This window comes from Piliocolobus tephrosceles, chromosome 4, assembly GCF_002776525.5.
Source record: "Piliocolobus tephrosceles isolate RC106 chromosome 4, ASM277652v3, whole genome shotgun sequence".
Taxonomy (NCBI): domain Eukaryota; kingdom Metazoa; phylum Chordata; class Mammalia; order Primates; family Cercopithecidae; genus Piliocolobus; species Piliocolobus tephrosceles.
Genome location: NC_045437.1, coordinates 90,914,678 through 90,932,782, shown reverse-complemented (window position 1 = coordinate 90,932,782; position 18,105 = coordinate 90,914,678). Strand labels below are relative to the sequence as shown.

The 18,105-nt window shown below is 38.3% G+C and overlaps 1 protein-coding gene across 18 annotated transcripts in view; it reads left to right on the top strand.

Annotated features, from left to right (window-relative positions):
* Positions 1 to 18,105, top strand: part of FAM172A (family with sequence similarity 172 member A) — a 511,553-nt gene that overhangs the window by 63,994 nt on the left and 429,454 nt on the right. For 14 of the 18 annotated variants that reach the window (XM_026454281.1, XM_026454275.1, XM_026454273.1 and 11 more), the window contains one exon: positions 1,033 to 1,133. The exons of the other annotated variants lie outside the window; for them this stretch is intronic. In XM_026454281.1, the coding sequence (XP_026310066.1) occupies positions 1,033 to 1,133 (101 nt within the window). The remainder of the gene's footprint in view (positions 1 to 1,032; positions 1,134 to 18,105) is intronic. 18 annotated transcript variants of the gene reach the window in all.

Here is an 18,105-nt window from a genome sequence, read left to right as displayed (position 1 = left end):
AAATAAATAAATAAATAAATAAATAAATAAATAAATAAATAAATAAATAAAAATAAGCGTAGACTAATATTTGCTCTGAGGAGAGTCCTTTTCTATAGAATACTTTGAGCAGGATGACTGGTTTAGATATGAGGAATGTTTCTCTGAAGAATATCACTTAAGCAGGACAACTCTTTGGCACATAAAATGGAAATATTTTATAACCCAAATGCTCACCAGCGGGTGAGATTACCTGTATGCACACGTAGAGTCCTCATCTACTTTGGGCCAGAGAGTGCTATCCAATGAGAGGAAAGGACCTGGGGTAAATGAGCAGATGCTGCAGACCTCTCCCTGCTTTGCCTGTGCTTCTTGATTCCTTGTACCCTTGAAATTATTAGTAAAGCTTCGTCATTATCGGTAAAGATCTTTGCTTTGTGGAGTGTGATTTGATAGCCTGAGGCTGTGTTAGCTCACTGCTTCTCTCCGGTTTTCATTTGACATCCTACCCATATTTGAAGGCCTAGTTGAGAAATCTCACTGAAACCTGAATCTCTTCTAGCCCACAGATAGTTTTCATTTTTCCAAAATCATTCTAGACTTTATTGTCTACATGAATCCCCAGTGGCAGATTTTTAGACTGTTGACGTATTCCAATCTAGTTTGTTTAGCTTCCTGAAAAGTTGCTTAACTTCTTAGTATTTGTGATTTTACTTCTCAGGTAACCTCTAAGCTTCTTGAGGACTGGGCGTATGTTCATGGCAATAGCTAGAGAGGTCTTTATACATATTAGGCTTTAAAATATTGTTAGTTTGCTTTAGATTAGAGAGAGGAAGGTCAAGAAGAATAACTGTTGAGTACTTGGGGACCATTCTTAGTTATATAATCTGTATGTTTGTGTCATATTGACATCTGAAGAAAAAAATCTAATGAAAAAGATAAACTGTTCTGAGAAAGTTATTTTAAATTTTTATCAAACATTCTTTGTTGTACTGCTTGTATTATTGTAAATATACTTTGAAGTATAGCGATATTGTTTGTTTATCTTCTTAGAGGGACAGTTAAGACACATAAAAACTGGGGAACCATTTGTTTTTAACTACCGGGAAGATTTGCACAGATGGAACCAGAAAAGATACGAGGCTCTAGGAGAGGTATGTCACATATACTACTTTAACTTTGTTTTTCCCAATTTCAAATATTCAGAATAAAAGTTTTAAAGATGCAGCAGTTTATGTGCTCTTTTTACAAAATGTGATTCAAAAAAGATTTTTGTTTTTTTTTTGTTTATTTTTAGTGGTTATGTTAGAAGCATATTCTCAGTTTAAAAGTTTCTGTTCGGTGGCTCATGCCTGTAATGACAGCACTTTGGGAGGCTGAGGCGGGTGGATCACGAGGTCAAGAGATCGAGACCAGCCTGGCCAACATGGTGAAACCCCATCTCCACTAAAAATACAAAAATTAGCTGGGCATGGTTGTGCGTGCCTGTAGTCCTAGTTACTCGGGAGGCTGAGGCAGGAGAATTGCTTGAACTCGGGAGTGGAGGTTGCAGTGAGCTGAGATGGTGCCATTGCACTCCAGCCTGGGTGACAGAGCAAGACTCTGTCTCAAAAAAAAGTTTCTGTTTTTAGGTGAGCTGTGGTGGCTCATACCTATAATCCCAATGCTTTGGGATGTCAAGGTGGGAGAAGCACTTGAAGCCAGGAGTTTGAGACTAGCCTGGACAATATAGTGAGACCATGTCTCTACAAAAAATAAAAAAATTAGCCAGAATTAGTGGTATGTGCCTATAGTCCTAGTTACTTGGGAGCCTGAGGTGGGAGGATCACTTGAGCCCAGGAAGTCAAGGCTTCAAGGAGCTGTGATTACATCACTGCACTCCAGCCTTGCTGACAGAGTTAGGCCCTATCTCAAAAAAAAGAAAAAGCTTCTGTTTTTACACAAACTTATTCTTCCTGTGACTATAGTATTTCGTAGTGAGTCATTACATAAGAAAACAAATTTATGTGAAATTCTAATTTGCTTTTTTAAGTTTTGTTTTTGAGACATGGTCTTACTCTGTCACACAGGCTGGAGTGCAGTAGCACGATCTTGGCTCACTGCAACTTCTGCCTCCCAGGTTCAAGCGATTCTTGTGCCTCAGTCTCTGAGTAGCTGGGACTACAGGCATGCACCACTGTGCCCACCTAATTTTTTTTTTTTTTTGTATTCTTAGTAGAGATGGAGTTTCACCATGTTGGCCAGGCTGGTCTTGAACTCCTGACCTCAAGTCATCCGCCTGCCTTGGCCTCCCAAAGTGCTGGGATTACAGGCGTGAGCCACTGCGCCGAGCCTAAAAATGTTTTTAAGAGGTTGAATCCGCTACTATGCCAGAGTGAATAAGTTTTCTTTCAGGTGTTTATTTGTGTGAAGAATATTGGTATTTGACTAATAAGTTGAATTTAACCTACTTTGACTGGATAAAGGAGTAGGCCTTGTGAACATTAGATATTTCACATGGTACTGCTTATAGGAACCTTTGAAAATGTCATTTGCCATTTAGGTGAATAGCTTGGTAAAGTGAAAAGCTTTACTCATTCTGTGTCATATTAAGTCTTTATTTTTAGTAAAAATTCATATGGACACATACGTTTAGTGTGATAACTAGATAGCTACCTTACTTTTCTAAGGAAAAGCTGATATTTCTATATTCCTTTTTTTGTTTTTAAATAGAGTAGTAAAAATGAACTACTTGGTTAAATTATGACATAAAGAATATTTGGTAACATAAGTATAATAGCATGAAGAATGTATCATTTACTGGGAGACAATTCTTTGATCTCCTACATTTCTGTATGTCTCTGAGCAAAGGCTTTGACAGCTTTTGCTCTGGATCATCTTTTCAAGGACAACTGTATAGGAAACAGGCTTCAAAGACAGAGGTGGTGTCTCCCTCCAAGGCAGCAGGCAGATTAGTTTGCCGTCCAGGATCAAAAGGTAATGCTCCTCCCTCCCTCACTGATGGCAAAGGATTGCTAGGAGCCCCTTTAGAAGATTGGGTTTCCTAAGTTTGAGGTTCCTCAGCTGTGGTACAATCCTATTGCATGCTCAGCATCCACCTGGACCTGTTGACACTGTCTCTTTGGGATTTGAGGAGCAAGAGATTGGACTTCATGAGAACATGAAGCTCATGCTGCCTGCTGTACCCCAATTAATTTTTGTTTCTGATCCAAAAGACTGATGTCATTTGACAGCATCCATGACTGTGCAGGCTAACTTGCTAGCTTTTATGGAGTGTAAAATCTGACAGTTAAAGAATCTTCACAGTTCTTGTTAGTGTTCTACGGCATTTATAATCTAAATATATTCAGTGCCCTGAGTAATTTCTGCTGTACTTTTAAAAAAGCTTACCCAGCCAGGGATGGTGGCTCACACCTGTAATCCCAGCACTTCGGGAAGCCGAGGAGGGCGGATCACGAGGTCAGGAGTTCAAGACCAGCCTGACCAACATGGTGAAGCCCCATCTCTTCTAAAATTACAAAAATTAGCCGGACATGGTGGTGTGCCCCTGTAATTCCAGCTCCTCAGGAGGCTGAGGCATGAGAATCACTTGAACACGGGAGGCAGAGGTTGCAGTGAGCCGAGATCACGCCACTGCACTCCAACCTGGGTGACAGAGTGAGACTCTGTCTCAAAAAAAAAAAAAAAGCTTACTGATTTCCACTTGAATTATATGTTGCAAACTGGTTGTATTTTGATTATAGAATAACCCTACTATAATGGCCTTAGAAAAGAGCTCGTGATTTTTGTGTTTGTTTTTAAATGGGACTGTTTATTTACTATTTTCCATAAGCCGTGTACACCACCAGCTCACTTGGACAGGTGGCTAGTCTCCAAATATACCTTGTCCTTTTTGGCATCTGCATCATTTATGCCATCAACTTGTATCCTCCAACATCATCTATATCAAACTCCAGCTATGTGTCTTATTAGGTCATTCCATGTGTAAATGATTCCTTTTTCCTAGGATCTTATACCTAATTCTTTGGCTATATGGAGGGTCACAGATTTAGTTTTGGTGAACTTTAGTTGAGAAGAAATCAAAATACTTGAGTTTTTACTTTGATGGTTATTTATAGAGAGAGAGCATATTCTGTATTATCTACATTACTGCCTCCTGTGCCTGCTATCACATTTGTGTTCACAATCAATTTGGACCCAAGTGATTACCCAAAATTATAACATTTAACTTTTTTTTTTTTGAGATGGAGTCTCACTCTGTCACCCAGGCGCCAGGTGCCTGAGCTTACTCTCGGCTCACCACAACCTCCACTTCCCGGATTCAAGTGATTCTCCTGCCTCAGCCTTCTGAGTAGCTGGGATTACAGGTGTGCACCACCACGCCTGGCTAATTTCTGTATTTTTAATAGAGACGGGGTTTCACCATGTTAGCCAGACTGGTCTCAAACTCCTGACCTCAGGTAATCTGCCCACCCTGGCCTCCCAAAGAGCTGGGATTACAGGCATGAGCCACTGTGCCTGGCCATAGCATTTAACTTTTAATGCAGTGTTTCTGTTTAGATCAGTGGACTCCTCAGCTTTAAGTACCAACCTTTTTTCTTCTGAATATATTGATCAAAAGTAAACAGACTTTCCTAACGTAAAACTCAGTACAACAAAAAGACCTAGGAATTGGAGAGTGAAGGTCTGGTTATTACAGTATTTGTACCATACCATCTTGCTTCTCATGTCATGTTTGGAATACTTGTTTTGATTCATAATTTCACTGTTGAAGGTTAATTATTAATTGAATTTTATTTCCTACATCGTAGGAGTTAGTTGTATGAGTTCTGGGTATATACCAATAGTGACACAGTTTTCACTATAGTTAATCAGTTGTTTGGAATTCATGATAGCAGGACTTAATGCATCTGTGGCCTGTCTTTTCATTCATTTTGTAACCAAAAAGCAGGTTAGTTGCTTGCTGTATGCAGAATCCGATGAGCAGGAGTGAGGTCTGGTACAAAAAAAAAGTGAATTTATCCTGAAACTGGCTTGAGGAAAGAGGCACAAATATTCTACCTTTAAATGTACTACTTTACTCTTGGAGCAGAAAGTGGGTACTTTTATAAGATAGAGGAGGGAACAAGCAAGGGCAGGGAATCCCCTTGCTAGCTGGTTCCTTATCTACTGGGCAGTTAAGTTAGTGCCTTCCTGGGTAGAAGTAAGTTGTAAAAGTGGCCAAGTGGGCATGCTTTCCACATGCCCTCCTGGTGGGTATGAGTTCCAGGGTTATCCCCCCACCCCCCTTTTCCCCTCCTCCCTGTCCTAGAGTGAGAGTTCCATGGGGCATACTTTGGTCTGCAAATCTACTGTCAACTCTTGAGGAGAGACTCCTCTTGGAGCACAGTTAGATGAACTTACCCTGTAGGGAATGTCTGGTGAGGGGGAGGTAAATGGTTATATTTGCATTTCTAAAGGACTAAATAGGAAGCTGAGGAACAGGGGAAAAGGAGAAAATAAGAGAAAATAATAAAAAAAAATTAAACTCTCTCAGAAAAATGGTGATTCTTTGCTACAATATTTCATAATTTCCATTTCTGAGCCATGCCTTCAAGTGAAATTTAACCAACTACTATTCTATTCTTCATTCACAGTTTATACTTTTATCTTACACTGTTTTCTCCCTTTGAAATGTCCTTCTCCCCTTGTCACTGTATGCCACCTCCATCTGTCTTCCTGTTTTGGCTCAGATGTCTCCTCCTTTAGGAAGCCTTCCCTCATCTCTTCTGTTATAATCTCTCCTGATTTCTTTTCTTCCCATTTTGTTTTTCTACCTATTTTATCTTATATGAAAAATGATTTAAGGTGATATTAAAGATGAATGCCATTTAGGAAGACTCAAATAAGTAGAGTTTAAAAACGGAAGCAATGTTAATAAATGGATGAGTTTACTGTATATCTCTTATACTACTTATCACTCTGCATTGCATTTTTAAAAAATGTATGTTTTTAAGCCATTTGGGGGAAACTTTCTGTGTCCTCACAATATTTGTTGAATAATAAATAGTGTGATACAAATAGATAAACTGTTTAGTATAAATTCTGGACCTGTGCATTTTAGAGATTTTTTAATGTTCCTGATTTAAACTTAAAGATGTGTATTTTCTTATTGAAGAAAGGAAAATGATAATTTTCCTGTTTCTAAGCTAAACAATTTTAATTATTTCAATTTCCACTTAAGAGCTGAAAGTTTCATACTATTAAGGCTTTTGTGATTTAAAAGTATCTGATAAAAATAGACACATATATGGCATAATTTATTGGAAGATTTTAACACTTAACGTTACAGGAAAGAGGTCCTGAGACAGACCCCAAGAGAGGGTTCTTGGATGTCACATAAGAAAGAATTCAGGGTGAGTTCATAAAGTAAAGTAAAAGCAATTTTACTAAGAAAGTAAAATAAGAAAAGAATGGCTACTTCATAGACATAGCTGGTTGCCCATTTTTATGGTTATTTCTTGATGATATGCCAAACAAGGGGTGGATTATTCATGCCTCCCCTTTTAAACCCATATAGGGTAACTTCCTTTTTATGTTTTATTTTATTTTATTTATTATTTATTATTTTTTTTGAGTTGGAGTCTTGCTCTGTTGGCCAGGCTCGAGTGCAGTGGCATGATCTTGGCTCACTGCACTCCAGCCTCCCAGGTTCAAGCAATTCTCTTGCCTCAGTCTCCCAAGTAGCTGGGATCACAGGCAAGCACCACCACGCCTGGCTTATTTTTGTATTTTTTAGTAGAGATGGGGTTTCCCCATGTTGGCCAGTCTGGTCTCCAACTCGTGACCTCCGATGATCCACCTGCCTCGGCCTCCCACATATAGGGTAACTTTCTGACATTGCCATGGCATTCATAAACTGTCAGGGTGCTGATGAGAGTGTAGCTGTGAAGACAACCAGAGGTCACTCTCATGGTCATCTGATTTGGGTGGGTTTTGGCTGACTTCTTTACTGCAACCTGTTTTATCAGCAAGGTCTTTATGACCTGTATCTTGTGCCAATCTCCCATCTCATCCTGTGACTTAGAATGCCTTAACTGTCTAGGAATGCAGCCCAGTAGGTCTCAGCCTGATTTTACCCAGCTCCTATTCAAGATGGAGTTGCTCTGGTTCAAACGCCTCTGACATTTCCACCCTCCCTTTTATAGGAGAACCCTTCATCCTAAGGGTTGCAGAGGGATGAAGATCTATCTTCTGTAACTTCTTCAGGCTAAATAGGGGTGATGATATTCCTGCCTGACTCTGAGGATCTCTTTCTGTATATGTGGTAGAGAGGAGCTCAGTCAGAAAGTGTTGATATGGGTCATTCATGACTCTTGTGTTCTGACAAGAGGTGATATCTGGACTATTAATAAGTGTTCAATTTAGAAAAATATTGGGTAAGCTTATTGTGCATTCCTACACAAAGAGTACAACAGCAATGTATTCCACAACACTAAAGCAAAATAAGTAAAATTATCCCAAGTAAACTAAATTAGAATGTGTTCCATGAACTGGGCAACTGTTGGAATCAAGCTGATATGGGATTGCTAGCCCAGAATTAGACTACTGATCCAGATTTTTATATTACCCAACCCTCTTGTTTTTTCTGAGTAGCAGTCAGAGACCACTGGTTCATTCACAGGAATAAGCAGGGTTAGCCAAAATTGCAGAAACAAACCTAAAAACAACTGATGAGATTACAACTTAGTAACAAGTATACCATAGTTCTTGAAACATAATTTCTCTCTCCAGTTTTCCATTTTTACTAAAGACAAATCACGGTAAGACCAATTTGCTTTATTATACTTGGCCTGATTATTTGTATAAAGTACAGCAAGAACAATTATTTTTCACTTAGGCTTTAAAAATTGGCTTTGATGGAACTCTGTTCCATAGGGAATCTCAGAGAAGACTTTTTAAAAGCCGAGCCTAGCCATGGATTTGTACCCTCAAATACCTATGAGTTGGGTAAATTTTCTCCTTTTGAGGTCCCAAGATAACTTGGGTCTCCTGAACCTGTTAGAAAGTGACATTTTTTATTTGCCGCAGGTCAGAAACCCTGTACAGGGACTGTGTAGGCAAGGTATGAGACCAGGTCTGCAAGAGGCTTTTATTGGCACTACAAGTCAAATTTGATTCCTTAAAGGAAAGCATGCTGTTCCAGTCAAAGACTTAGTAAAATAACCAGTTTTTCCAGTTGTGTCCTGTTACAAGAGAAAACAGATTCTTACTGCGCTTATGCAAATAACTATATTGCTGTAACTTAAGAATACTCACAACTAGTTTCCAAATTTTGGAGAAATCAGGTAGAGAGAAGCAACTATCCTCCAAATTTTGTTCACAGGAGTATACTCAATTGCTAAAAGCTGTAAATAGCTCAAAAGAAAAGTTTTCTTGACTGTAAAACAAAAAGATCAGCAGTGTTTCAAGCACAGTTAGAAAGATTACTTTAGTTTTCTTTTGGTTCCGTCTATTCAGTTAACTCCTTAGTTCTACTTGATATTCAGGAAAACTTCAGGTCTCCATGAGAGTCCTGAAAGTTTTTTTCCTTTATTCTGATGTCACAGTTTCGAAAGTTATCAAAAACCTTCATTTAAGAACACCTGTTAGAGTTCTATAGTTGATTATAAACCACCTTCTAAAGAGGATTAAAACAAGACAACAATTGCCTGTGGATGACAAAATATTTTAGGGCAGCCACAGTCAAAAGCGTGATTGACAAAGAAATTTGGTTACCTCTGTGGCATACAGTGATTTTAGATAACAATTATTATTATTGCTGATGACATATACTGAGGCATATCAGAATTATAGGAATCATACACAATTTTGTAACACATACTAATAACAAGTTTATGTAAATATAACCCAAAGAAAGTTAAACACCATTTCACATTTGATTATACTTCCTGTATGACTTTTATAACAAATAAGTCAAATTTTACCTTTGAATTAGTGTACTATTAATGTTACACCCAATTCTTAAGAAAGCCTTATAGACATATCTACCCAATTTTAATGCTTGACCAAAAGATAAGATTCTCATAAACTTTTTATAACCCTTTACAAATTTTTGTTAAAAGCAGATCTTTTGATAAAGAGCATATCAGTGCTCTAAGAAAAACCTGTTGTACTTTTATTCCAATGTTCAGTTTGCAGAAAACCTGAATAATACCCCTTTTACTTTAGCCAATATGTTCACCCACAGATTTTTTTTTTAAGAGATTAAGTTTTTACAAACCTTCCACAACTTGCTTAAACCTTCAGCTTTATTCCAACTAACTTAAAACAGTCCTCTAAACCTTTAATGTAGGGAGGAAATTCACATTCCCATGCCTTCTTGTAATCTTTTATCAAAAACACATTTCACTTTCTTTGCATACCTTGCATGTATAACTGTTTCTTCTGTGGTCTCAGTTACATGTTACACTGTTAACTCTTAGTAACTTTCATTTTTCATGAAAAATCTCGGTAAGTTCAGGATTTTAATTATGTACTACATGTGGAGACTAGCCTAAAACACACCAGGCAGAGTGCAGATAGGGGCTGACTCTTTCTATCATAGCTAGGGGACGTGGCTAACTCTGCATTTCCCAGGCCTTATCTAGGATCTAATGCTCCAAAGTAGGTAAATAGAGCAGTTTTTAATAGTCAAAGAAGCAGTTGATGATCTCAAAGCATTTAGGAAACTTAATATCTGACCTATATAATTTAGACCAAATGTTTACATTTTGAAGACATTTTTATTTTACCAATAATCTTTAAAACTGTCTTTGTTTGCCAAAGATGGCTTAAGTCACATGAATAAAAGGCATTATACTTTTTACTTTTCTGACAATATATTTGATTTAAGCTCTTATTATTATTAAACCAATTAATTTAAGCTCCTTCATATATAAACATCACACACACAACACATATAAATACACAGAGGGACAGAAGATAAAGGACCCATTCCCTAAGCCAGGAATTGGACCCTAAACCTGGGCCGCCATTGTGAAAAGATAAAGCACGGCCCTGTGGTTACAAGGTCAAGCTCCCAAGGACATAACTGACCAGTTTGCAGGGCCATCTTGAAAAATGGGCTTACAGGTGTCCTAAGCTCATGTTCTATCCTAAGGTGCCCCTCATTGTGACAGACAATACAGAAGGACACACAAAGCACACTAGATTCTCTGCAGCTTAACACTAGCTGCACAAATCCTTTTTCCCATTAATCAAAACTTTACAGGAGATAAATAGTGATTTTTACCATTTATTCAACCAGTTTGCACAGAGAGAGAGCCCGAGAGAGACAGAGAGGCCAAAAGTCTGACTAGTAAAAAATTCTTAGCCTTTTGCTGGCATGCCAGGCTTCTGGGTTGCCTTTTCCTCAGCGGCCCTGGTAACCTGGCTGGCTGCACCACAGCCCTGGGGGCCAAGTCACAACACAGAGGAAAGTTATCTTTTTCTTTTCTGGCCAGAGCAAAATACATGTGACAAAACACAGATATTAGCCCTTCTGCTTAGCACCCAATGTCAAAACTGGCAAGGTTCAAACTTGCCCCCTGTTGGGCCCTGTCATTAATCCAACCTCTGACCAGGAGTTTCAACTTGTGATCTCTGGGCAAGATGGTTGCCCTGAGTAATAGAAGAGATAAGAAAGGGAATGGAGAGAGATAAAAGCATTGTCTGTGGCATAGTGAGGAAGGTGAAGAGCTCAGGGAGGCCAGAGAAAGACCCACCCATTGCAGCGACACTGAATCAAAAGTTCAGGCAGCCGCTTGTCAGTCAAGAAGGGATCTTTTCCAGCAGTCCCATTAGCTCTCAAGTTTTCCCTTTTAGGGAGGAAAAAGCTCCCCATGTCTCACAATCCTGTACATGCCTAATCCTGTCACCCATAGGCAATAGCAAAGAGTACAAGGCAGATTAATTCAGAGAAAAGCAGTTAACATCCTGTGGGGCCAAACTCATTCTTAGTCTAAAGGGACTTTACCAAGAGGGGCCTCTAGCCCCTAAAGAAGGGACTCTAACCCTCCTCAGTTGGGCCTCTAACCCAAGGTCGGTCCTTGCCTCTTATTAAGAGCTGCCTCCAACCCACTCTATCTTAGGAGAGATGCTAACTCCCCTAAGTTGGGCCTCTAACCTAATCCCATCCTTTACCCTGGTACCCCACCACTTACCCAAAGTCAGCCGATCAGTGCTGCAGTCTTTTTCCTTTTGATCGGGGTGGGGGTTGGCGGCGGGGGGGGTTCTTCAGTATCATCTCTTCAGGGTTTGCCAGAAAGATGTTACCAGACCCCACGACTTACCCAAAGTTAGCTTTGGTTTGGGGGTTTCCACACTATAGTCCCTTCTACAGTTGCCGAAAGATGTTACAGGAAAGATGTCCTGACCCAGACCCCAGGAGAGGGTTCTTGTATCTTGCACAAGAAAGAATTCAGGACGAGTCCATAGAGTGAAAATAAGTTTATTAAGAAAGTAGAGGAATAAAAGAATGGTTACTCCATAGACAGAACAGCCCTGAGGGCTGCTGGTCGCCCATTTTTATGGTTATTTCTTAATGATGTGAAACAAAGGGTACATCATTCCTGCTTCCCCTTTTTAGACCACGTAGGGTAACTTCCTGACATTACCGTGGCATTTGGTAAACTGTCATGGTGCTGGTGGGAGTGTAGCAGTGAGGACCAGAGGTTACTCTCATGGGCATCTTGGTTTTAGTGGGTTTTGGCTGGCTTCTTTACTTCAGCCTGTTTTATCTGCAAGGTCTTTATGACCTGCATCTTGTGCCGAGCTCCTATCTCATCCTGTGACTTAGAATGTCTTAATGGTCTAGGAATGCAGCCCAGTAGGTCTCAGCCTCATTTTACCCAGCTCCTATTCAAGATGAAGTTGCTTTGGTTCAAACACCTCTGACACTTATATTCAAACTTCGAATGTTTATCATTATAATTTAGAAAATGTAAGTTCTTATGTAACTTTCCACAGTTTCTAGAAAACAGACGAACCTTTGTATTTAAAATCTGGAAATAATGTAGTACTTTGTTAGTTTCATTAACCGAGAACCTGTGGAAAGGATTTCATCAAGTCCTGGACATAGAAGCACTAAAAACCATCTTCTCTTCTGATTGATCATCATAGGGGATTATACAGAGGATAGTGGAAATTTGAATTTACTGCCTGAAAGCCTGCCTTAATAAATAGCTTTTGATATACTCAAGTTTGAAGACTTAAGGAAACAGATTTTGATTTCAACCAGAAATCTAAACAAAAACTGCTTCTGGTTTTTTTTTTTTTTTTTTTTCTTTAAGCATTTTCCTACTGAATATCGAGTTTTGTCGTCAGCTGAGCGCTACTATATATGTTTCACAACTGTTGTTTTAGTTTACATTTATTTCTTTCGTAAGGAGATTATTGTAGCAGTCATTCAGTAGGAATTGTTTTTAAGTCTTGCTCCTGAAATGCACTATCATTTATATGTAAATTAAACTTATTGTGTAAGTAAAATAAACTGAGATTTCAGTTTGTTTTTTAGAATGCAGTGCCATAATACACAAAACAATATTCTTTACATTCACACAGTTATGTTTTTATAGTCAAACAAATGCTTTTGCTAATATGTGTATATTTTTATACTATCCACATAGAGCTTGAAAAAAATACACAGCCCTTAATAAGTTTGGATAATTTCTCCAAATTTAGAAAAATACTGTCAGCTTAAGGAGGTGGAGAGTGGTGTGAAATGGTAACTCTCAAAGTACTATTTTAGTACTCCAGTGTATATATAATATATATTGGAGTTGAATGCCAAGAAATAATGTTTCTGTTAAACTCAGAGAAAGACTGGAAAGGCTACCATATTAAGTAGTGAATAGGATGGTAGAAATGGCATGTAACTTGTGAAATTTTATCAGTTTTCTCTTTCATGTCAGTACTGAATTATTAGAATGTTAAATGGATAACTTATAATTCAGCAGATACTATAATGAAAGATTCTGTTTTCTTGCCTAATTTTGGTCTTTGTGTTTTCTTTGATAAATATCTTGAAAACCTCTTTAAGAATTAATAAATTGTCAATGTGTTTTGAAAAGAGATTATTAAGAGGTGCCTCCAACCCTCTCTATCTTAGGAGACACGCTAACTCCCCTAAGTTGGGCCTCTAACCCAATCCCGTCCCTTACCCTGGTACCCCACCACTTACCCAAAGTCAGCCAATCAGTGCTGCAGTCTTTTTCCTTTTGATCGGGGGTGGGGATTGGTAGGGGGGTTCTTCAGTATCATCTCTTCAGGGTTTGCCAGAAAGATGTTACCAGACCCCACCACTTACCCAAAGTTAGCTTTTGGTTTGGAGGTTTCCACACTATAGTCCCTTCTACAGTTGCCGAAAGATGTTACAGGAAAGATGTCCTGACCCAGACCCCAGGAGAGGGTTCTTGTATCTTGCACAAGAAAGAATTCAGGGCGATTAGGTAATCTTATAAGCTTGTTTTCTTATTGATGGATAGGATCACACTTATAAAAACAACTAAGAGTACAATTTTATTCTCTGGACCTAAATTAGTAATATGTTTTCTAAAATAATGGAAAATTACTTCAAAATATTAGATTTTTAAAATGAGATTAAACAATGTAGGCCAGTGCCATCTTACAGGAGTTTTTCAATGGCTGTATTTACATATTTGAAACTAGAAACAACTTTATTATTTTAACATCCAAATATTTGAACATAATGTGATTTTCTGTGTATAATTGATACCTTTATGTAATGTGAAATTCACACATCTTGTATTGGCCATCAGGAAATCTGGGTTTTAGTTCTGACTCAGTCACATCTGTGTGACTTTAGAAAAGTGATATTGGCAAGCCTCTGTTATAAAATGAGAATAAAATTATTTATTCTGTTGTGAAGAATAAGATGGGTAGATACGATATTATTTTATATTCTTTAATGCGCTATGCAAATGTTAGGATTGAAAGAAAATGTATTGATTAGGCTATTAAGAAGATTTCTAATTTATTGATATTATAAAGGTTTAGTTTGCTGATTTTCTTTCTGCTCACTCTGTCTACTTATTATTACTGACATCAAGCTTATCTTTCTATAGGAGAGATGAAGAAATGACCATTGGCTCAGAATTTGTTAGCCGACTCCTTTTACTTCCATCTCTCTCTAATATCCATTCCTTTAAATGGAATGTTACATATAGGATAGTGTTACTAAGTAGATGTTTTAGAATTGAAAAAAACAGTTGCTGACATAATTTTCTATGTTTTTGTGGTTAAGAAAAACTATAAGCCTGTTTAAAAAATATAGTATTGATAAACGAACAGACACAGATCAACTGAACAGAATGTAAAGCACAGAAATACACAGAAAGCCCAACTACACATGGAAATATATTTTATGTTAAGGTGCAGTCATAAATCAGTGGAAGAAAAGGGACTTTTAGCAATTGATAGGTAATCACCCATAGGAATATAAAAGTTGACTCTTCCTCACTGTGTACACCAGAATTAACTCTGAATGAATCAGAGATCTAAATGCAAAAAATGAAATAAAACCTACCAACCCAGTGGCACTAATTATGGTCTTGAAATACCAACCTAATAACAGAACCTGGATTCTAATAAAGAACCTGAATTATTTGGAGAAATATCTGATTCCTGTCTGGGGCAAGAAATGAGTGCCATGAAACGGGAATATCTTGTCTCATTGGATAGCAAGGAAGATTCCAAAGATTACTTGCCTTTCTAAAAGTCAGGAAGCGAAAGACCAAAACAACAACAGAAACCAAACCAAACCAAACCAAACAAAACAAAACAAAAAACCCTGACCAAACCCTCCTTGCAAATACATCAGTGGATATGATGCATGAACCAATGGTTCATAGGGAAAGAAATGCAAATAGTCTGTAAACATATGAAAAGATGTTTAACCTCATTTAGTAGATGAGGCTCTACAGAAACAGGACTTCTCACATCTTGCTGGTGGGAGTGTAAAGTAATAAATTCCTTGAAAGGAGAAATTGCCAATATCTTATGAAATTACAGTTGTATTTTCCCGTTTGTATGAGAAAGGAAATAAATACATATATTTGTTGTTTGTTTATTATTGTGGAAAAAACTGGAAAGATAAAATTGATAACCACATTTGTCTTTTATCTATGGGGAATGTGGAGGAATGGGATGAAGGGATGGCCTTGTGAATTCTCTAATACCTTTTTGTGTAACTTTGATATTTGAACCATATACAAATTTTGATATGCTTAAAGAATACCGTGAAATTGAAAAGAAAATGAAACATATGAGCTTAAATATGCATCTAGTTGGTAATGTAACTGAGCAGAGAAAAAGAAAATACTTCAGATATTTGGAATACAGTCAGTACATTGTCCTTTTGCTGGATGTATCCTCAGGATAAAAACAATGGCCAGTGAAATGTTAAAATTAACGAGGTGGTTTTACTGTTGTTGTTGTTTTTTTTTTTTTTTGTTACTGTTGCTTTATATATATATATATATATATATGCACACATATATAAAATATAATATATATATATTATATATATATAAAGTATATATATATGTGTACTTTAAGTTCTGGGATACTGTGCAGAACATGCAGGTTTGTTACATAGGTATACATGTGCCATGGTGGTTTTCTGCACCCATCAACCCATCATCTACATTAGGTATTTCTCCTAATGCTATCCCTCTCTTTGTCCCCTCCTCCCCCTGACAGGCCCTGGTGTGTGATGTTCCCCTCACTGTGCCCCTATGTTCTCATTGTTCAACTCCCACTTATGAGTGAGAACATGCGGTGTTTGGTTTTCTGTTCCTGTGTTAGTTTGCTGAGAATGATAGTTTCCAGCTTCATCCATGTCCCTGCAAAGGACATGAACTCATTCTTTTTTATGGCTGTGTAGTATTCCATAGCATATATGTGCCACATTTTCTTTATCCAGTCTAACATTGATGGGCAGTTGGGTTGGTTCCAGGTCCTTTCTTTGCTGGATATATCCTCAGGATAAAAACAATGGCCAGTGAAATGTTAAAGTTAACTTACTGGTTTTACTGTTACACTGATAGTGGTGCAATAATTTTGAAACAAGTTTATCAATATGGTATATTAAAGCAAATAAATATGTAAATGTAATTATGATCCAAGCATTTCAGGATTAGAGAAAGGCATGAATATAAAATCAAAGCAGATAACGAAATTTTGGGAATTTCACCATAACCTCATCATGTTTAAAAAATGTATTTCCTAGATCTACTCACCAAAAGGGCTTAGAAGTACTGACTTCCTAGTAGCCATGCATACATATAGTGATGTATATGTATATGTATGTGTAAGATCCTGGTTTCTAAATGCATTGCTTAGTAAAAGAGCCAGGACTCCTTGGAGAAAAGGCTGATTCCAAATTTGGAACTAAGAAAATAAAAGATGAGCCCTGGACAGCGGTTCCCAACCTTTTTGGCACCAGGGACTGGTTTCATGGAAGACAGTTTTTCCGTGGACCGGGGGTAGGGGATGTTTCGGGATGAAACTATTTCACCTTAGATCATCAAACATTAATTAGATTTTCATAAGGAGTGTGCAACGTAGATCCCTTGTGTGTACAGTTCACAGTAGGGTTTGTGTTCCTATGAGAATCTAATGCCGCCACTGATCTGACAGGAGGTGGAGCTTAGGCAGTAATGCTCCCTCACCTGCTGCTCACCTCTTGCTGTGCATCCTGGTTCCTAACAGGCCACCAATCAGTACTGGTCTGTGGCCTGGGGGTTTGGGACCCCTGGCCTACAACATTGTGCTTTGTCAGAAAGCGAGCACTCTGTCTGATGGATGCATGTGGAAAGGACAGAATAACCAACTAGAAAGGGCTTCTTTTGGGCAAAGTTGGTACAGTTTGAGGATAAAATAAGAGTTCTTATTGATAATAAAACATTTAATAAACATTCATGATTTCATAATCTCTTGAAAAATATAGCCAATTTGCCATTTTTAGATTAAAGTTATCTGAAAATTGGTAACCAAGAGGAAAGAATTAAGCAGTTGGCCTCTTTATGAAGAACTGTAGTTTATTTGCAGGGGAGGAAGGAATGTTCTTCCTTATCAAAGAATACAGTCTGATGAAGGTAATGAATATGATAGAATTAGAAAAATCAACCTTTTTCCCTGTGTGGCGGACAGACTTCTAAACATGTTCCTCAGAAATTTCCATTTCCTGCTTACTCAATCAAACATGAACCTAAGTACTGCTGTGAAGGGACTTGGCATATATAATTAAGGTTACCAGACAGCTGTACTTAAGATATGGATATTATCCTGTCTTAGCCCATTTTGTTTCCAGAGACTAGGTAATTTATAAAGACAGTGGTTTATTTGGCTGATAATTCTGGAAGCTGGGAAGTCCAAGAAGCGTAACGCTGGTCTCTGCTCAGCTTCTGGTGAGGGCCTCATGCTGCATCATAAGATGGCAGGGAGGGGGAAGGAAAGGCAGACATTCCAAAAGGGTAAAACACAAGAAACAACCTCACTTTGTAACAACCTGCTCTCTAGAGAACTAGCCCATTCCCACAAGAACTAATCCAGTCCCAAGAAATAACCCAGTCTTGAGAAAAAGACATTAATCTACCTTAAGGACCTAATCACCTCTTAAAGGCACCACCTCCCAATACTATTTTATTGGCAATTAAATGTAAATGTGACTTTGTCAGGGACAAATGACATCCAAACCATAGCACTCCATTTGTGGCTCCCGAAAACTCGTGTCCTTCTTACATGCAAAATATATTCATTTCAGCCCGACACGGTGGCTCATGCCTGTCATCCCAGCACTTTAGGAGGCCGAGATGGGCGGATCACTTGAACTCAGGAGTTTGAGTCCAGCCTGGCCAATATGGTGAAACTCCGTCTCTGCGAAAAATACAAAAATTAGCCAGGCATGGTGGCAGGTGCCTGTAATCCCAGCTACTCAGGAGGCTGAGGCAGGAGATTGAACTAGGGTGGAGGAGTTCTGTGAGCTGAGATCATGCCACTGCACTCCAGCCTGGGTGACAGAGCGAGACTCCGTCTCAAACACACACACACACACACACACACACACACACACACACACACACA